General features: G+C 39.2%; 2 protein-coding genes across 3 annotated transcripts; both read right to left on the minus strand.

The window, feature by feature from the left end:
• Window positions 1-179: 179 nt before the first annotated feature.
• On the minus strand, window positions 180-14,310 carry LOC127640876 (uncharacterized). 2 transcript variants are annotated; one of them, XM_052123569.1, is made up of 9 exons: window positions 12,921-13,542; window positions 12,096-12,823; window positions 10,722-11,057; window positions 10,345-10,629; window positions 10,046-10,147; window positions 4,974-5,324; window positions 1,597-1,881; window positions 1,364-1,465; window positions 181-739 (listed from the first exon to the last, which is right to left on the minus strand). In XM_052123569.1, the coding sequence occupies exons 2-9, from the start codon at window positions 12,118-12,120 to the stop codon at window positions 678-680; spliced, it is 1,548 nt and encodes a 515-aa protein (XP_051979529.1). In that variant the 5' UTR covers window positions 12,121-12,823; window positions 12,921-13,542; the 3' UTR covers window positions 181-677. The 2 variants fall into 2 exon arrangements, with proteins under 2 accessions (XP_051979528.1, XP_051979529.1); XM_052123568.1 differs by lacking the exons at window positions 12,096-12,823; window positions 12,921-13,542 and adding an exon at window positions 13,615-14,310 and having other exon boundaries at window positions 180-739.
• Window positions 14,311-16,463: 2,153 nt separating this feature from the next.
• On the minus strand, window positions 16,464-19,652 carry LOC127641010 (uncharacterized). Its single transcript, XM_052123741.1, has 7 exons — window positions 19,603-19,652; window positions 19,092-19,342; window positions 19,012-19,060; window positions 18,810-18,869; window positions 17,689-17,730; window positions 16,825-17,106; window positions 16,464-16,704 (listed from the first exon to the last, which is right to left on the minus strand). The coding sequence occupies exons 1-7, from the start codon at window positions 19,643-19,645 to the stop codon at window positions 16,523-16,525; spliced, it is 909 nt and encodes a 302-aa protein (XP_051979701.1). The 5' UTR covers window positions 19,646-19,652; the 3' UTR covers window positions 16,464-16,522.
• Window positions 19,653-20,321: the final 669 nt, after the last annotated feature.

Below are 20,321 nucleotides of genomic sequence, written 5' to 3' on the forward strand. Positions count from 1 at the left end.
TTTATAATTTTCAAGCATAAAATTAACAAGTTTAATTCTCCGTACTTCCTTCTGGCTGATTCTCGATTTTGTGTCTTCACTGGGTGTGAAAGGTGGCATTCAACATTTGTGGGGTTGTTTAGAAACTCAGCAAGACCTGAATCACACATGCACCATCCCATTTTAACAATGAAGATTTATAGGATGGTTTTATTAACAATCTGGTAATTACTGTATGTCAGAGTGAAAGTTGACTATACAACTACAACAATCACCCAAGGGAAAATCCACCTACACATCCACCTTTTCTGTTGCCTAATTACAAACAGTAAATCCATCAGAAATATTGACAAGGCTAATCTTCCTACTCATTGTGTAACAGTTTTATTCAGTGCTGCAAATAAATGTAGTAGGCCATTTACAACAGGTTTAAAAGATACAGTTGTTCAATAATAGAGACAATATAGACAGTTGAACTTGGGCATTGCTGTCATCAAGTGTAATATTTGAGTCTCTGTGAATATATGGATATTAACTGCTGAAATACACATGACACTGAAAGAGTGAAACAATATGGTGACCTAAACACTGATTTCTAAATATAATTTGATCTTTACCAAGAGAGACCAGTTTAGACAAGATAACTTGGCATTGCCAGCAGTTGCAATTATGTTATTATGATCCAGCTGACCCTAACCCTAAGGTAACGAAGACACTATACTAGACAGTGAACTACTGGTTGATGTTCTGCAACAGCTTCCTGTAAGAAAACAGAAAATAAATAGATAAAGAACAATTTTGACAAATACATTTTGAGAGCAAGCCTTAAAACAAAGAAAGTCATATGTAAGATGCTTAGCTCCCAAAACAGGCACTTGTCATATGTCTGGATTAGTGACAACCATGTAAATCCATTTATCTCTATTGGCAGGAATGTAAGGGAAGCAAATGATAAAGGGTCTGCACTTATATAGCACCTTTTTAACCTTAGCGGTATTCAAAGCGCTTTACACTGTGTCTCATACCCCCATTCATACACCAATGACAGCAGAGCTGCCATGCAAGGTGCTAGCCTGCCATTGGGAGCACCTTGGGGTTCAGTGTCTTGCCCAAGGACACTTCGGCATGTGGAGTCATGTGGGCCAGGAATCGAACCGCTAAACCTGCGATTAATGGCCGACCTGCTCTAACCACCTGAGCCACAGCCACCCCACGGTCATGTAAAGTTTCCCTGAATACCTATCAACCATCAGCAGCATGTAGTAGAGGAAGCACAAGACTGGTATCTTTCCGTGTCTGTAATAAACTCAGTCTACTCACAGTATATTGTATTAATCTCACTGGTTCTGCAAATTGATCTCTATTTGTAGTAGATACTACTTACCCACTTTTCTTTGCTTTCCATAAATCAGGTATAAACATATCCCACCTATGGCTGCCAGAACAGCTGGGATCAGTGCTAAAAGATATAAAAGTGGTCTTGGATCTGCAACAGAGAAAGATTACAACTCTCACAAAGAAAATTTCACAATAAAAACAAGTAGAGTTCTACTATTGCTGGTATCAGGCCTGTAAAATGCAACAGAGCAGCTCAGAAAACAGTCCTCACTGTCTTACTTTCACACGGCTGACAGACTTCAGTAATGTTGAGATGTTTGGTCAGGTTGGTGAATGAATTGGACACTACACAACTGTAGATGTTGTTCTCCTGATATTCCACCTCCAGAGGTAGAGAGAGACTGCTGTTGAGATCAGACACACTGATGGAGGACAATAAACTGTTTCCTTTGTACCAGGAGAGAGTCACGTGTGTCACATTCACCACTGAACACACCAACACACATTTAGAGCTTGAAGAACATTGAGAAGAGTCTCTGATGATGACGGGAATGGGGAGACGAGCTGGAAAACAAGACAAATTGTAGGACCTCAGGAACAATAATGACAAATCGACTCACTGAATGTAATTCTATTGGGTTTTTACCCCACTTTTTAACGTCAACCAGGCCAAAATGTAAAGTCTGTCTATGGTCTACTGATAAAGTACCGGCGAAACCTCTCCTCAGTAAGCTGCGTTATTTGAGGTAAGGCTGGGCGATATTGCCAAAAATACTATCACATATATCACTATATACATTTCATATAATTAATAGGGGAGGAAATGTATTTCACACGTTTGTTAGACCTCAAGCGTTAATGTAAACATAACTTGTTTGTTTACAAGTAAACTTCAGAGGGTAAGGTACCTTTAAAGTATAGTCAGTTTAGAATTTAGTTTTACATAAAGCTGCGTTCACACTGCCAGTGACACGCAGCGAAAAAACGACCTCATCTCGTTCATTGTCAGTGAGTGCTGGCGACTTCCGGCAACGCGACCGTTGGCGACCGTTGGCAACCGGATGTGGGCGTGTCCAGCAACGCGAGATAGACATTTTAGACTTTATGCAAATGAAGAGCGACTTTCGGGAGCGACAGCCAATACGAGAGAAGATGATAGAGCTCACGTGATCTTAATATTTTAATAATAATAATTGTAAAGGAACAGTGCTGTTTAGACTCTCCATACACCACTAGCGACCGACATGCAACGACAAAGTAGCTGGCAGTGTGAACACAGCTTATTGTGTGTGTGTGACCTCTTTTCGATGAAAGTTCGGCAATGTAATCATCTTCAGCTGACGTTTGGTTCCCACTGAAAAACTCTTGTGACACGCCACACTCCAGCTCAATAGGGGGCAGTATTGTACTGTAAGATGGTTTGCCAACCACAAATAAACAGCACAACAAGAAACACTGGGTGTGTTCCATTCAAAAGCAGTCATCCCTATTCCCTTCAAAGACTTTAACATCCACTGTGAGAGCTTTGGAAGGCTGAAAGGTTTTGGGCTCTAAAATGATGTTTATTCGGAACTCAACTTTTAAGAAATTTTTATTGGAAATTATTTTTGAAGCGATCTTACAGCATGACTATCATGATTGTTCTCACTTCAAAGTGCCCTTGAGAGGCTGATTTATCCCATTTGGGTCGAAGGCTGTGACAACGCTATGGATCATGAAATATGTTTAACTACATAAATAAACAGCAATGGTATAGATGTCAGAGTTGCTGTTGTGTTCAATCGATAGCTTTATTGCGTTGTCAGTGCTGTTTTGTTTGGTACACAATGATATCATATTAGCCAGATAGCTAGCTAGCGGCTTTTCAGCTTCATTACCGGTTTCCATAACAGTAACACTTGCCAATCAATAAAAAGTTTTTTTAAGTTGCGCAGAGGTCCTTAAAGGAAAAAAATGTCCACGTCAAAAAAATGCCATAATAATATTATATATTAATATTATTTTCCACTTTCACTTTTAACCAACATCAGTCCTGATCATTACTACCAAATATTTACTAATTTTCAGGATTTTAACCCTTTAAATGCCAGTTTTTCTTAATGTCACTGTTGTTTACACACACACACTTTCACAATTTCTCAATACACACTTAAAAACCACATCCTGACATCCATACCAACACACACACACACACACACACACACACACACACAATTTTAATTCATTTATTCAGTTGCCCAGCAGTGCTCTATAATACAGCAAACAGAAAATAAGGGAAAAGCTTGTATTTACTCCATAGGCTAAACATGAGAAAAATGGCACCAACTTGTGGAAAATATGAAAAATTTAGATTTTATAGCCAGGTCTCTGGAATGAAAGCACAATATCATAGAATTCATGTAATGGGATCAATTATTGCAATCAAGCGTGCCGCACTTCAACCAAGTGTGCCGCACAAGCCCTCAAAAGTGAAGCCAAAACGTCTCGATTGTCCCCCGGTTACTGGTCCTAGTATAGGTCATAAACCCCGCCTCCCCATGTTATTCAACGGGACGTGAGACCAACTAAACAATTCAATTACACTTCACATATCTTTTTTCCAAAGATAGTTTCTGTCATTTACTGTCGTTTCTATCACGTTGATGTCATTTCAAGTGTTTGTTTTCAAAATAAGTTTGTTTTTAGTTATTGGATGCTATAAAACGCTGCTGTGACATCATGATTGACAGCTGTGATTGACAGGTTCTCTGAGCGAAGTAGTCACTGAAGCACCAACTGACTTTTTTTCGGGATCTTCGGAGGACTGAGGAGATTGGAGCTTTAAATTTAATATCTAAATTTCTATAATTAATTATTTCACACCGTCATAAGTCAAAAGTGCAGGGGCATGTGCTTGTGATTGATTCAGCGAGAGTGAGGGCGGGGCCTTGATTTCGCGGCTTTACTTCCTGCTCACTACTGCGCAGGTCTGGTCCCGAAATCTCAACTGCGCAGACTCAAGTCCCAAGATGTCAGCGCCATATCGGGACACTGGCGGCTTCAGTTCTCACCAATGGAAAAGAGCGAAGGGGCGTCGTCCATCTTTTTTTTACAGTCTATGGTTTCAATGGGGACATTTTTGTCCTGAAGGTCCTGAGTGTAACTATTGTGTGTACACAGTGTATTATACTGTAAATGTATTATAGGAACTGATGTTGAAATATAAAAATTCCCCCCAAAAATACACATCTTTGGCAAAATGTATGCTGTTGGAATTAACACAGCCAAAATGAAACAAAAATGAAAAAGACAAAAATGTCCTGAAGGTGGCACAAGGGTTAATACATTCAAAAGGCAGTTTTCATGACTGTTATTCATTTTGCTAATTGTGTGTATAACTTTACTGATCTGTTTGCATTTTAGAAAGACTTACCTGATTTTACCAACCAGGTAGAAAGAAAATATGGAGGTTTACATCATAATGTGGGGAGTGTACTGTATGGGATTAATTGGTCTAAATGTCATACTAGTAATTCTAATGACTTTTCATGACATTGGTTTGGAAGTTTGCCTTAGAACGTCTAAAGAATATTAATAATGGAAATGAATAAACATTAATAAAATAATTAAAAACTCATCTTCAAATTAGAACGTGTTAGACATTTTAGAATACTCACCATAAACAGTGACATGATATTCTGTTGACTTCACTTTGCTGACGGGACAGACAATCTGTAGTAGATAAACTCCAGAGTTTTTGATGCTGATGTTCTTGATTAGAAGAGATCCAGTCTTGTAATCCAACTGCAATCTGTCTCGAAATGGCTCATCATGATGAATTTGATTAACAACAGCAGCATTTATTTCAGCCAGTAGGATCTTGTTGTTCAGAGTGTTTTGGTTTGCAAACCACCATATTATGTGATCTTTTCTCTTTATTTGAGTAACATCAGAGGGTAGTTGAAGAGACTCTCCCTCCATCACTGACACTCTGTCCCTTTCTTCTTCTTCATCAACACCCAACACACCTGGAACACAGGAAAGTTTTACAAAGACAAACTCTTATTAACAAACATTAAATGATGTTTGATGCGTGTGACTTTAGGGCTATTTCAACAAAGCGACATTTGATGGAGGCAAAGAGAAGAAGAATTACAAAGCGTAAAGGTTAATGAATTTGGCAGAATAGAATGAAATTAACAGAACAAATAATGTACAGAAATGTGTAATTTACCGTAGAGCCATAACAAACAGAGTAAAAGAAATGAGAGATCCATTCTTTCAGAGTTCAGAAACAATTACTCCGTTTGGTTCTACAATTTGTAGAGGTCTACATGGAAGTAAGACTCTGAAGAACAATGAATGCCAAAAAAGCCCTTGTACTTTTTACACAAGTCCTGGTTGTAATGGAACACTCCCTCCTGCGCCTGTCCATGCATGTGTGAGCGTGGGCGCGCCTTTAGGGGCCGTTCACACCAAACCCGTTTTAGCACCAGTCTGCAGTTGTTTTCTATGTAAACGTTATTTTTATGTGTCTATGTGAATGTGTGTCTGTGGTCACAAATACACAAAAGGCAGTTGAGGGAGATTAAACCACAGTGCTGTTTCTTATGCACATAAACACCTCTCACACAACTAGACCACAACATATTGTTACATTACATGTAAGATCAAAGAAAAAGGTCCATCTTTATTTCACATTTTTGTTCTGTTCAGATATCAGTGCTGGGTAGTAACGCTTTACATGTAACCTAGATTATGTAATCAGATTACAAAAATCAAGTACTTGTGATTAGATTAAATTACATTTGAAAATACTTGTAATCATACAGTTACTTTTTATGGATTACATGATTACATATTAATCACACAAACACAAAATCATATCAGTTCTCATATTTGATCCATTAAAGGGGTCATGAAATGGAGAATCAAATTTTGCTTGATATTTAGACATACGGTATAAGAGCTAACTGTCCTATAAAAACATACTGTAAATTCCAGAACTCAAAACTTCCATCTAAAAAGAGCATTTATAGTTCCCACTCACGGTTTTTAAATCTGTCTGCTCTTTTTTTTTTTTCCCCAATTCCCAATGCGCTCTTAAGTCCTCGTGGTGGCGTAGTGACTCGCCTCAATTTCAGGTACATTTCAGGTAGCGTTTTCATATCGACCACACAGGAGACTTAACATGTGTGCACCCAAATCCCAACCCCCGTCTGACGATACGACCACACAGGAGACTTATAGGCATATAATGCAATGAAGGTCTCTACACACTAGAGGGAATTGTGTGACCAAATCTGTTCCAATGTGCTGAACGTGCAATTTCTCCTCTATACAACTACACTTGACCCAGGATTAGGTGGAGAGATTACATCTCCACACTGGCCTGGGAACGCCTCGGGGGTCCCCCAGTCAGAGCTGGTTAATGTGGCTCGGGATAGGGAAGTTTGGGGCCCCCTGCTGGAGCAGCTGCCCCCGCGACCCGACTTCGGATAAGCGGTTGAAGATGGATGGATGGATGGAACAACTACAGTTTCTGTCTCTGTACTTACAATTTGCCTCCTTTTGGCTCGGCTGAATGAGATGATTAAAAGATTAGGCAAGGCAAGATGGTGATGTTTTAGTTAGATCAAAATTAGGAAGGTGGAGATTTCCTTAGCATGTGGGATCATGTCTTGTCTGACAACTAACTGTAGACAAGTAGCAGCAGATTAGAAGCTGATGGTGGAATTAAAATAAGCACCAAACAAAAAAACTGGATCTATCTATCTATAATCATTTATTAGCTGGTGTATGGGGAAACTAACAACAGTGTCAGATATTGCTTGTTAAGAGGGGAAAATGCTGTACTTGATTTTTTTCCACAGGCTTCATTATTCAATATGAATAAATGAACACATTTCTTTCTGATACTGAAGCAGTATCATGTGCACATTACTGGCTATACAAGCCAGTGCAAAAGGAAAGGAATACAGAGAGCATTAGAATGTACTCATTAGTGACATGGATGTAATAATTTGCATATTAGAAAAATCCTACTGAAGAAGTGCAAATACAGAGAGCACAGAAACATCCTTGTATTGCTCAGGTCTTTGCAGTAGCAGCAATAAACAGAATCCTCAAAATAATTCCAGAAGTGTCTTTCACATTTTGTTTGCTGGTTTAAGTCACGTGGTCCATGATCTTACTCTGTGAGTAGAGAGGTCTTGGGAATTTCCATTGCTTTCCATCTTACAATAACACAATTTATTGCTCATTCCAAGTCCCAGACAAAGTTTAGAAAGTTGAAATGTCTGTTGAAATGCACTTGCTTTAAAATGGGCTGCATTGTTAACACTGATTATGCCATCTGAAGATGGCACTTGGGTATACTGTGTGGTCGTCTTCATCGGCTTTCTGTAAGAATCAAATCACAGGAATTTAATAAGAGAAATAATCAATATTGAGTTCCTACAGAAACTGCTAACACTGTTTTTTGGATATGGAATGGAAACTGAAGATGCATGTGATTTGGTTTGACGGTGCTAAAAATATACAATATACAATATTATAATAGGGTGTTCATAGAGTTAGCCTCAGTCACCATTTACTGACACTGCATCTTTGCCATACAATGAAAGTGCATGGTGACTGAGGCTAAAATTCTACCTAACATTTCCGCAGAAGATATGAAGAACATATGGAGTTGGAATAACATTAGGTTGAGTAAATGAGCTTTAATTTTTGGGTTGAACTCCCCTTACCTCTCAAACCAAGTGGCATATATACAAAAATGAAAAAGAGCGCAAGCACACTCGCCAAACAAAACAACTGATAAAAAAAGTTTGGTTTTATATTTTTTTTAAATGTCAGATTTTCTAGTAAATATGAAATTCAATCATTCCACCACTCTTTAAAGTCAATGCTTTTGCCTTCTGAAAGACGTTAAGGCTTTTATAAGTATACAGTAATAGCATACCGTGCTCTAAATACTGCATTCAAAATTGTTGTATAGGCATAAAGTACCTCTTCCTCATGAAGTTGGGACGTGCATAACAATGAACGTTTTCAGACTGCAAAACGGTCTAAAATTCTTTAAAATGTAAAAACATTAAAGGTGCTGTAAGTGATTTTATGTGTTCTAGAATTTCTGGAATAGCCACGCCCCCCTCTTCCCAAAACCCCACACTTCAAAGATACCAAATGAGCTTTACTGAGACCGACATCGTGCAGAAACGGTTGTTAAAAACAACAGCGGCAAAACAGCGCCCTCAACTGACAACTGTTATGAGCAACATGGCATAAAAATGGCATAAAGCTTCAGTAATTCGCAGCAACTACAAAACTATGAGAATGCCAAAAATGATTGACAGTTTGAAAGCATCAGAGACCGTGGCCCTCGGACACATTTTGGTTTGCTGTTTACAGAGTCCAGAGCTGTGCCTGTGGCTTTTTCAGGGCTCATACTCTTAATCATGGAATTAACTCTTCCAAAATCTCCTAAAACTGAAAACAAAAATGAACAGAAGCTATAAGAAAGGAGAGCACATGTTTCTGAGGTTGTTTAATGTTAATGGTTTCAACTTTTGTGCCTTGAGGATGGTACCAAGTAGAGGTACGCAACCCAACCCGGGCCCGGGGGCCCCAAGAACCCGATGGGTTTCGAGCCAGGTTTGGGTCAGTTTTTCAAGTAGGACTTCAGGCTCGGGTTTGTAATGAATTTAAAATTAAACAGGCTTACCAAACGTGTCATTTACAGACACGCGCGAATGGACGAGTTAGGGCAGTTCACACTGAACTTGGCGTGTCTGTTCTGTTTTCTCATTTTTTCCTATAATAATAATAATAATAATAACAATAATATTAATTAATTTAATTTATTAATTTATTTATATAGCGCCTTTCCACAAGCTGTGGGGGGCCTGGGTAGCTCAGTGGTAAAGACGCTGGCTACCACCCTTGGAGTTCGCTAGTTCAAATCCAGGGCATGCTGAGTGACTCCAGCCAGGTCTCCGAGGCAACCACATTTGCCCAGTTGCTAAGGAGGGTAGAGTCACATGGGGTAACCTCTTCGTGATTGCTATAATGTGGTTCTCTCTCGGTGGGCGCGTGGTGAGTTGTGCTGCATCTAGATTGTTTTTAGCATAGTTGTCACAAAGATTCAACATGCTAAACAAGTTCAGGCTGCATAGAGGGGACGGTTGCATTGTTTCATATTATTCCAGATTGTTCTGCACCAAGTGAAGTTTCAGTAAATAAAGTACAAACACTAACAACAGCACAACAAAACACAGGTATAGCTTCTTCAGCAAATGAAATGCTCCTGTTCTACCCGCTCCGTACGTGACACAAACCCAGGCTAAAAGGCTAAAGCTGCTAGCATCAGTCGCTAGTGCACCTCTTGTGGTCAGGAGAGTGAGGTTTATACACATTGCACAGCTGTCTATCAGCTGGCCACCATTACACAAACATACAGTAGATCTTTATCCGAGTTCCTGTGGTTATTACAGGCAGACAGATACATAGAGTTCACACATTAATTCAGTATCTTACCGGACTCTGAATACTGCGTACACAAAATGTTGCACCAGTGTAATGCACCTCTTCCTCATGAGTCTGAACTTTTTAAATAATAATCACAGTTTTCAGACTTCAAAACATTTTAGAACAGGAAATGGTGTTTGAAAAAACGTTATCTTAGCACACGGTTTGAACAGTTTATTTTTGCCCAAAAAGGCTGATGTTAGTTGTAAGTAATACTTGCCCAGCGGTCTTGGTTTTTTCTTGCGGTAAAAGTGAATCCCACCTACAGCTGCAGCTACGATCAGTATCACTAGAGCAACAAATATCCCCAGTGAATGGCGTTCTGTAATGAACAAAGAGAAAACATTAAGAAGTGTAAATAAGTCCTGCCTGAACAAAGATGGACTCATCACAGATTGACTTTACATATGTATACATTGAACTCCATTTGAAATCACATTGGTATTTTGTTTACAGCTCATAAAAATTATTGCAACTTTTATGCAATCTTGTATAAACAAGAAAACTCAGAAAAGGTACCTGGACACGTCTGACAGACTTCAGTAATGTTGAGATGTTTGGTCAGGTTGGTGAATGAATTGGACACTACACAACTGTAGATGTTGTTCTCCTGATATTCCACCTCCAGAGGTAGAGAGAGACTGCTGTTGAGATCAGACACACTGATGGAGGACAATAAACTGTTTCCTTTGTACCAGGAGAGAGTCACGTGTGTCACATTCACCACTGAACACACCAACACACATTCAGAGCTTGAAGAACATTGAGAAGAGTCTCTGATGATGACGGGAATCGGCAGACGAGCTGCAAAACATGAGAATATAAATGTTAATAATAACATTAAGTCTATTTCCAACAGTTTTTATCTTAATAATGAATCACATGTGTTTACTTACCATAGACAGTAACACTGAAACTTCTGTATGCGATCCCTCTTTTGCTGAAGACTGTTAGTTTATAAAGTCCAGAGTTTGTGATTTGGATGTTTCTGATGGTGAGAGATCCAGTCTGTCTGTCCAGCTGCAGTCTGTCTCCAAATGTCTTATTACTATCATATATTTCAATGTCCTGCTTATAGATTTCAGCTACACGAGTGTCTGAACTTTTAACACTGAATGCCCACACTATCTGATCGTTTCCCAGTATTTCAGTAAGATTAGTGTGTAAAGTGACAGAATCTCCCTCCATCACTGACACTATCTTCATTTCACCTGTATCAACACCAAACACACCTGAAACAAAAATAAGTTAAAAAAAAACTACATAGATAAAAGCAGAAACATTTTATTTTACATTGTCCTTGTTATACATATTTAATGTATTGTCTATAGTAATAACAATACATTATGTATAATTACAAGCAACTAAACCTATAGTAAGTACATGTTGTTAACTAGATAGATACAAAATGTTAGTGTTGCTTGCCATGGCAAAATTTGTCACATAGCATGTTGCTAAGCACTGCTATTTTGATCCTAGCATGTTGCTAGCATGTATGTAGTATGTTTTAACACTTCACTATGTGTTGCTAGCATGTATTTGCATGATGTTGGCACATTTTTAGCATGTTTTAGCACTTCACTATGCGTTGCTAGCATGTTTTAACATGTTGCTAGTATGTTTTAACACTTCTCTAGGTGTTTCTAGCATGTGTTATTATGATGCTAGCATGCTTTTGCATTTCGTAAGGTGTTGCTCGCATGATTTAGCATGATGCTAGCATTTCTTTAGCATATTTTAGCACTTCGCTATGGGTTGCTAGCATGTGTTAGCATGATGATAGCCTGTTTTTAACACTTCTCTAGGTGTTGCTAGCATGAGACTGATTCAAACGAGCGATACAGGAAGTTTCTACAATGTTCTGGTGCAGAAATATGTGTTTTGCTACTTGGTTGCTAGGGTAAGCCCATGTGGTTGCTAGGCAGTTGCCAGGGTGATACAAAGAAGACTGCTTGACAAAGAAGACTCACACAAGCCATCAATGAAGTCTCTACGACATTCTGATTCTGAGATCCCATCAAAGCGATTTGGAATGGAAGCCAATGGGGTTTGGTTGCTTGGGTGCGCTAAATGGTTGCTATGGCATGGCTAAGTTGTTTCCATGATGATACTTGAAGACTGATAGCTCACCCAATTAAAACAAGCCAACTCTCATGTTTCTAGGACATTCCGAAGATATCACACTCAGCCATTTTGAATGGAAGTCAATGGGGATGGTTATGTCGTGGCTAATAGTTTTTCAACTGGATACATGAAGACTGATTGCTCACCCAAGTGAAATAAGCCAACTGTCATGTCTGTAGTATGTTCTGATCCAAAGATTTCCCTCTCCTACATTAACTGTCACATCCGAGCCCTCTGATGCCCTGATTTCGCCATTGTCCGAGTCCGCCAAGCCAGAGTTCCCCGTCATGGCCGCCAAGCCAAAGTTCCCTGTCATAACTATGCTCACGGCCGTTTGGAAGCGAAAGCGAAGAAGGGCTCCTTCTCCCCAGGCACTGCCCGTGCTCATGACCAAGGAGGTCGTTCATCAGTCGCTGCCAGTGTTCACTGGCAAGGGAGTACAGGGGAACAACCTATGTCCATGACCACAGAGGTCATTCCCCTGTCCCCTCCTGTACTCACATCCACAAAGGCTGTTCCCCCATCAATGCCAGTGCCCATGATCGTGGAGGTCTTTCCCTCATCACTGTCTGTGCTCACTGCCATTGAGACTGTTCCCCTGTCATGGCCAGTGCCCGAGCCTTCCACGGCTTCGCTCCCCGAGTCTTCCATGGCTCCACCCTCTGAGCCGCTCCCTCCTGAACCCTGTCCAGTGGCTGCAGCCCAGAACTCCGTTCCCTTTGCCCCGTGGCCTCCTCCCATTTTCGCTGAACATTACTAGTTTTGTGGGGTCTTTTGTGCTGATGATGCCGAGCCAGTGGCGGATGCCCGTGCTTCATTGGGGCACTCCATTTCTCATGCTCCGCATCAGTTCGCAAATGTTACAATGTAGTTACTAATAATATTAACAAAAATAGAATGTGTTAAATAGCCTTGATGTTATAATAAATGTTATTAATGATACAATAATAATTTTACAGAACATTACCCACTTTTGGTGTTTAAATCATATCTCTGACTAATATTCATGGTTTTATTAAATTGGCTTGAAGGAGTTGCTAAGTTTTGTATAAGCTCCTCATTCCAAATCTGGAGAAATGCTGTCATCTCCTCTTCTGTGTGCATTTATTTTGTTGGCTGTTAATTTAATAGCCAAAATATCTGGATCTATGTGAAAGAGAGAAGTTTTTTTTTATTTATATGTAATTATTGAAACATTCCATTTTAAAATTGAATTACTTGTTTAAAGTATTTGACATAAAAGAATAAATAATCTTTGTAAAGGTAAACAAATGCCCCCCATGATGAATTCCAGGCCCGGAGTTTGTTATAATGCAATGTTCTCTTTTGGCCCACTCGTGGGAAATAGTTTGGATCTGGTGGAGGGTGTCTGTGGGACTCTAAATAAACACAATAAACAAACAGCAGTGTCTGTGCCCAAAATGGGAATAGTTGTGCTCCCTGTCTTCTCACTGTAATTGTGGCAAATGTGAACTATGGATGTGGGATTTGGACATTTATTTTGTTAGCAGACAGATAAATCTCATATGAAAAATGTCATGTTTCTTCTGTTCAGTGTTTGTTCAGTGTAGCAAAAAGGGGAAAAGTGTTCTATAGCCTATTTACACACATTAGAACATGAAGTTAATGTTGAGAATCTCATTTTAATAAAATAAAATCACTTACCACATGCGAGCCAAAGGCACAAGAAACTCGATCTAAGAATCATTGTAAAATCCAGATAATGAATTCCAGAACAGTCTGAGCTTCTTGCTTTCTCCAACTGAACATCGACGATGAAAAAAGCATTGGGATTAAAATGGGTCCACAAACAAATAACAGTCTGAGTGTAGCATACAGGGATCCGTTTAGAAGAAAAAAAGAAGGTTTCGTTTTGAAGTGTCACACACTTTTCCAAGAAAAACACAGCAGTTAGCTCAATAGTAGCGTGTGCATATTCTTTGACATTTCAACAAACTGGTGATAGAAATATGTTTTCCTGCAATAGAATGGGAATACTTGTATTGCTGAGGTTAAAGCATTCATGAAAGTCTCATTTCTGTTTAGGAGATCCCCGTTACACCCCTCTCAGAGTGCTCTTCCTGCTGAGTGATGACTGAGCTGCTATTGTGTTATAGTGCAGACAGTTGCATGATTATACTGTGATCAACACAGTCTCTCTTTATACTGCACTGATTCATTACTTTGTTCAACTTGTAGTTTGCAGCTTCTCTATAAACTACTTGTCATGTTCTTTAATGCAAGAAAAACAAAGCAAGCCTTTCAGAGCTCAGCTCAAGAGTAAAATTACTGCATCAGAAAACAGACCTTAACTTGCACATTGCATTGAATGCATAATCTATCAGATAAGAACTGCGCACAACAATATTTATTATTATTATTTACATCTCAAATAAACCTCCTGTTGAGTTTATAAATCACATAGAATCAGTTGGGAGGTGTTTAATTTGAAAGAATAAGGAAAGAAAAATAAAAGCGGTAATAAAAACTTGCCATTATAATTTCCATTATAAATACAGTGTTGTGAAAAAGTATTTGACCCCACCCTGATTTCTTCTGTTTTTTTGTGTATGTCTTATACTAAATTGTTTAAAAAAAAATGCAAACAAGCTGAGTAAACACAAAATAAAGTCACAGGTTTTTAAAAAAAAAAAAAAAATCTTATTTATTGAAGCAAAACAGTTATCCAATACCAACTGGGCCTGTGTGAAAAAATATTTGCCCCCTTAGTTACTAAATTCCCAAATCTATGAAACTGCATTTATAATGGGGTTCAGCTGGACCGGACACACGCAGACCTGATTACTGCCAATCAAATCAACACCTGAATAGACCTTTTTCAGTAGTGTGAAGTCGGCTAAAAGGTCTCACCCAGTAGCACACTATGCCAAGGACGAAAGAAATTCCAGAAATAATGAGGAACAAAGTGATTGTAATACATCAGTCTGGGAAGAGTTACACAGATATTTCAAAGGCTCTGGGACTGCAAACAACCACAGTGAAACGTTCATATGATTATCAATAATTATCTCCAACTGGAAAAAACTTGCACAGTAGTGAACCTTCCCAGAAGTGGCCGACCTTCCAAATGTCCTCGAAGAGCTCATTGCACTCATTGAGGAAGTCACAAATAAGACAAAGACAACATCCAAGGAACTGCAGGTGTCTCTCGTATCAATAAAGGTCACCGTTCATGACTCCACTATCAGAAAGACACGGGGCAAAAATGCCATCCATGGAAGAGTGGCGAGGCGAAAACCACTGCTAACCCAGAAGAACATTAAGGCTCATCTGAATTTGGCCAAAACACACCTTGATGATCCTCACAGCTTTTAGGAGAGTGTTCTGTGGACTGATAAGTCGAAAGTGGAACTGTTTGGAAGACAGGGGTCCCGTTACATCTGGCGTAAATTAAACAGAATTCCACCAAACGAACATCATACCTACGGTCAAGCATGGTGGTGGTAGTGTGATGTGTCGGGATGCTTTGCTGCTTCAGGGCGAATTGCAGTAATTGAGGGAAACATGAATTCTGCTCTCTACCAGAAAATTCTAAAGGAGAACGTCCGGTCATCAGTCCGTGAGTTGAAGCTCAAGCGCAACTGGATTATGCAGCAAGACATTGATCCAAAGCATAAGAGTAAGTCCTCCTTTTGAATGGCTCAAAAGAAGCTAAATTAAAGTTTTGGAATGGCCTAGTCAAAGTCCTGACTTGAACCCGATTGAGATGTTGTGGCAGGACCATAAATGCCCAGTTCATACTCGAAAACCCTCCAATGTGGCTGAACTAAAGCAGTTCTGCAAAGAAGAGCGGGACAAAATTCCAGCACAGCGTTGTGAAAGACTCATCTCCAGTTATCAGAAGCATTTGGTTGCAGTTGTTGCTGCTAAAGGTGACACGACCAGATATTAAGGAGGAGGATATTTCCCAGCAATTACACAAAAACATCAGCTATGTATAAAAGTACACTCATAGGACCAAAGGACACTTGATGCTGGACAGATGTTCATGACGTTACGAAGCATCACTGTTTTTATCCAGGCTTATGTTGCATTTTTAAAACATTGCAACAAGTTAAAAAAACAATTAAAAGTTCAGCTCAAAGAAACCAACCATAAAAAGGACAGCAACACAGAATATCTATTAATGAAAATAAAATGCATCTTATCAGAAGTTAACACTAGAAATGGTTGATTTGACGCTCCTCAGTGGTTATACGGCAAGCCGATTTAGCTTTGAATGCATCCAGCGTTACTCGTTTTAATTGTGTTTGTACAAGTAATATTTCAATGAAAGAGTTTTACAATATATTTTCTACTAATAAGAATTCAAATTTCAGAGCTCTGCAATTAAACATATCTTTAGTGTAATTTTTAACCAGTAACAATTCAACTAGAGAGCTCTGTAATTAAAAATGAATGGGAGCCAATGGAAACATAAGACAAGTAAATATTCAATTAGAGAGCTCTGTAATGGGAATTATTACTAGTAAAATTGCAAATATGATGCTGGGAACATTAAAAGATAATTTGGCAGATTTATATGTTGTCAAGAGCTTCATCTGGGGCGGTGTCACACTGTAAATTCACTGTTTTTCAACAACAGCGCCATCAAGTGTGCTGTGATTGCTGCACTCTCTTCTCCTGCTTCTCTAAATTTGAATTCATAAACCACTAGAGCCAGAGCAGCCACACCCACCAGAGCAGAGATGACCAATCGCACCACAGCTTCAGTAGCACTGCAACAGTGGAACTCTGAGGGAAGAGAAAGAACAACATAGGTGTGCACTTTAAAAGCTCTTTCAACCAGATGCTGATAGTTTCAGTGTTCAAAAAGGGACTAAAGGTCAATACACACTGTCACAGATGTCGTACCTGAACACGTCTGACAGTCTTCAGAAATGTTGAGATGTTTGGTCAGGTTGGTGAATGAATTGGACACTACACAACTGTAGATGTTGTTCTCCTGATATTCCACCTCCAGAGGTAGAGAGAGACTGCTGTTGAGATCAGACACACTGATGGAGGACAATAAACTGTTTCCTTTGTACCAGGAGAGAGTCACGTGTGTCACCACTGAACACACCAACACACATTCAGAGCTTGAAGAACATTGAGAAGAGTCTCTGATGATGATGACGGGAATCGGGAGACGAGCTGAAGAAATAAGAGTGAAGAAACTGTTTATTTGGTTATCAGAAGTAGAAATCCCCACTCTTCAGTCTTCATATTGAAGTGTTGCAATATTTATCTTGAGTCTTGAAGTCTATGAAATGCCAATGTGTTTTAAATGTATTTTGTATTTGATTTTTTGCGTCAGCCATATTTATTCATTTGTTTGTCTTTGATTTTTCCTCTGTAAGTGTTTTTAATAGTTGTTTAACTGTTGGCCACAAGGAGGTGCTGTGGGCTGCAGGGATCAAATATACATTGTCAACTGTTCATTTATTCTGTTCAGATAATATTTTAATGATGAACTGCGACAATATAAAAGCCACTTATTTAATTTAGGAAACTTGCAGTCCTTGTAATGTCACGTCACATCTGCACAATGAACAAATGTTCAGGCAAGGTTTAATTTTCGCTTTGATCCTCAATTTAAATTAAAACGTGTTTGATCCATTGATATATGTTTTTTTTTTTTTTTTTCTATTTCTTTTTTCATTAGTTTTCCATATTTTGTTTCCATGCGTGAATTTCGACGCGGGACGTTCTGATTGGCTGCTGAGAGCTACTTACAAGCAGTCTGTGATTGGCCAGTTGAGAAGTCGTTCATATTGCCTGAGTCAACAGAGGAACAGAAAATCAAACAGCCATTAAGTTCGATGGTTTTGTGTGTGTGTGTGTGTGTGTGTGTGTGTGTGTACTTTCTTCTGTGCTATACTGCTAATTGACATATTTAATATTCAAACTACTGTAACATAAATTGTCACTTCTTTTCTACAACTTCTTGTTAATTAATTAATCTAGTTTTTAACTATAGGTAAACTTCCATACATGTAGTCTCTCATTATTCAGGACAGAGTGATGTCACATATAACAAATATTTATTTTTTCATACATTTAATATTAATAAAAAGAAAAACACAAAGTTCTCTGCTGTTGCATTGTCAAAGTGTCAGAAGTTGTAAAATCACCCTAACAGCTTCCTGTTATGTTTACACATTTCTGATCAGTTAGGCTTAGATAAGGGGTTTGGGTAAGGGCATAATATTAATTAGCATGCCCTTGACACCAGGGGTGGACTGGCCCTGGATTTTACATAAAAGCAACCTAAAAGTTGTTGAGGGGTGGGATGGGGGTTGTTGCTGGCCTTTTCAGCATATCGCTGTGGCCCATTTCAGCTAATTGCCACCCATTAGTCACGGTTCACCTTATGACCAGTCCGCCCCTGCTTGGCACCTTGGCACGCAGAACTCATGCTTACTTCCGCATTACACATCCAGGGATTTGCACGTGATGAAATCGTACGAATTCATACGAACAAAATCATACGAAATTGCCAACTCGTAAAATATGTACGAATTTGAGATCGGTTTGGCCATTGTGACGAGGAGGAGTTGTAGCCGGGCCGTGAGGATGCACGCCTGGCACTGAGTTGCCCCAGTCAGCAGCAGATGCCAGAGAGGGAGAAAGAGACGTACGCAGTTGTCTTTGTGTGCCTCTCTCTCTCTCACTCATTGGGGCAACGCAGTGCCAGTAGTCTCTCATTATTAGTCTGCAGTGTGCATCCTCACGGCCCGGCCACACCCTCCTCCTTGTCACAGCCATACACAATGTAAAAACAGCAGAGGTGTAATCATTTAAGCTTAACAAACTGAATCTGAGTTTTTAATCGTATTTAATGCTGTAAGACTCACCTGAAGTTTCACCTTCTCTCAATAGTGAGCTCCTACTGACAGTAGCTGTTGTAACAGGAGCTTTAAACCAACAGGAAAGCAAACATAAAAGAAATCAATAACCAAAAGTGAAATGCTTGTTCCACTCTGGTCATGCCTGTGTGAATGTAGTGTATAGATCACATGTATATGAAGGAAACACAGGCTGTATTGATCAACTCACTATAGACAGTGATTGTGAGATCTCTTGTGTGATGTCCTTGTGTTGCTGAAGATAGTTTGTTCATAAGGTCCAGCGTGCGCTTTGTTGATGTTTCTGATAGTGAGAGATCCAGTCCTTCTGTCCAGCACTAGATTGTCTCTGAATCTCTCGATTCTATCATATTTAGGGCTATTGAGTTTATAGATTTCAGCAATGCGTGCATTTTCAGGTCCGAACCTCCAGATTATCTGATCATCTCTCTGTACTTCAGTAACATCAGTGTGTAGAGTGACAGAATCTCCCTCCATCACTGACACTGACTTCACTTCATCTGTATCAACACCAAACACACCTGAAACAATAGCATGTAAGAAGATTCACAAAGGAAGTGGACAAAAACAGGAAATTATTTTTTTCATTTTCAAGTTCCACTTAAAAATAAACGTATGACAAATGTTGCAATAATCTCTGTAACTGCTATGCAACAAAAACTGTACTAAGAAATGATTTAAGGATAGCCAAGAGACGCATCAATAAACTTCATCAACAAAGACAAACACACTTCCAGTATCAGCTGCAGAAGAGCTGATGATGAATAAAGATATATCCTACCGTAAACACAGATGTAAAACACGACGAAACTCCACATGGACATTTTGCACGACTGACGAGTTGAGTCTCTGTAAGGTACTTTGAGCAGAGCCGATTCAGCCAATGATCTCTTAGATTCTAAGAGATTTCCGAGAGATCAGACTCCTACTTTTTATTCAAAATATATACAGTATTTCAGTAAACAATGAATACTGTTCTGTAAAGTGTCTTCATTTTGCACCTGCTGATTGTGCTTTGGTGAGACTGAGAGAGGCAAAACAGCATCACCTACCAATGTGGTTAGAACATCCTGTTGTCCACATACGACCACAGACACATTTTCACATCAAACATTTGTCTTTTAGTTCTGTTGTCAGTGACACTTACATTATATCACAACGATGATCCACTGATAAGGATTTAACACTTTCTATTTTATTATTAGGGGTCCAAGCACCAAAGGTGCAGGAATCCTATTATATTGGTTCCGGTTTTCTGATGATTTTTTTTTGGCCCTAAAAGTGTCTGGGCGTCAGAGACCGTAAGTCGTAGAGATTCCAAACTTGGCAGGATGGTTCCAAATCCCTCCCACTACTCAGACACACAACTTTCGGACACTAGGTGGCGCTATTGTGAACAAAAGAAACAAAATAACATTTTGGGTTCATAATCTTGAACAGTAATGGCTAGAAATTTGCTCCACCCTCAACTTGAGATTTTGCATGCAGTTTATTTGTCCA

The sequence above is a fragment of the Xyrauchen texanus genome, chromosome 50, assembly GCF_025860055.1.
Source record: "Xyrauchen texanus isolate HMW12.3.18 chromosome 50, RBS_HiC_50CHRs, whole genome shotgun sequence".
NCBI classification, from domain to species: domain Eukaryota; kingdom Metazoa; phylum Chordata; class Actinopteri; order Cypriniformes; family Catostomidae; genus Xyrauchen; species Xyrauchen texanus.

What these genes read in the sequence shown, in the direction of transcription:
- LOC127640876 (XM_052123568.1), bottom strand. Translation starts at nt 13,657, where the DNA reads ATGATTCTTAGATCGAGTTTCTTGTGCCTTTGGCTCGCATGTG. An exon ending in TTTCAGTGTTACTGTCTATG is followed by an intron (nt 10,630 to 10,721) that starts GTAAGTAAACAC and finishes CATGTTTTGCAG; the next exon opens with CTCGTCTGCCGATTCCCGTC. An exon ending in TGGAAAGCAAAGAAAAGTGG is followed by an intron (nt 740 to 1,363) that starts GTAAGTAGTATC and finishes GTTTTCTTACAG; the next exon opens with GAAGCTGTTGCAGAACATCA.
- LOC127641010 (XM_052123741.1), bottom strand. Translation starts at nt 19,645, where the DNA reads ATGTCCATGTGGAGTTTCGTCGTGTTTTACATCTGTGTTTACG. An exon ending in TCTCACAATCACTGTCTATA is followed by an intron (nt 18,870 to 19,011) that starts GTGAGTTGATCA and finishes GTTGGTTTAAAG; the next exon opens with CTCCTGTTACAACAGCTACT. An exon ending in TGGCCAATCACAGACTGCTT is followed by an intron (nt 17,107 to 17,688) that starts GTAAGTAGCTCT and finishes TTATTTCTTCAG; the next exon opens with CTCGTCTCCCGATTCCCGTC.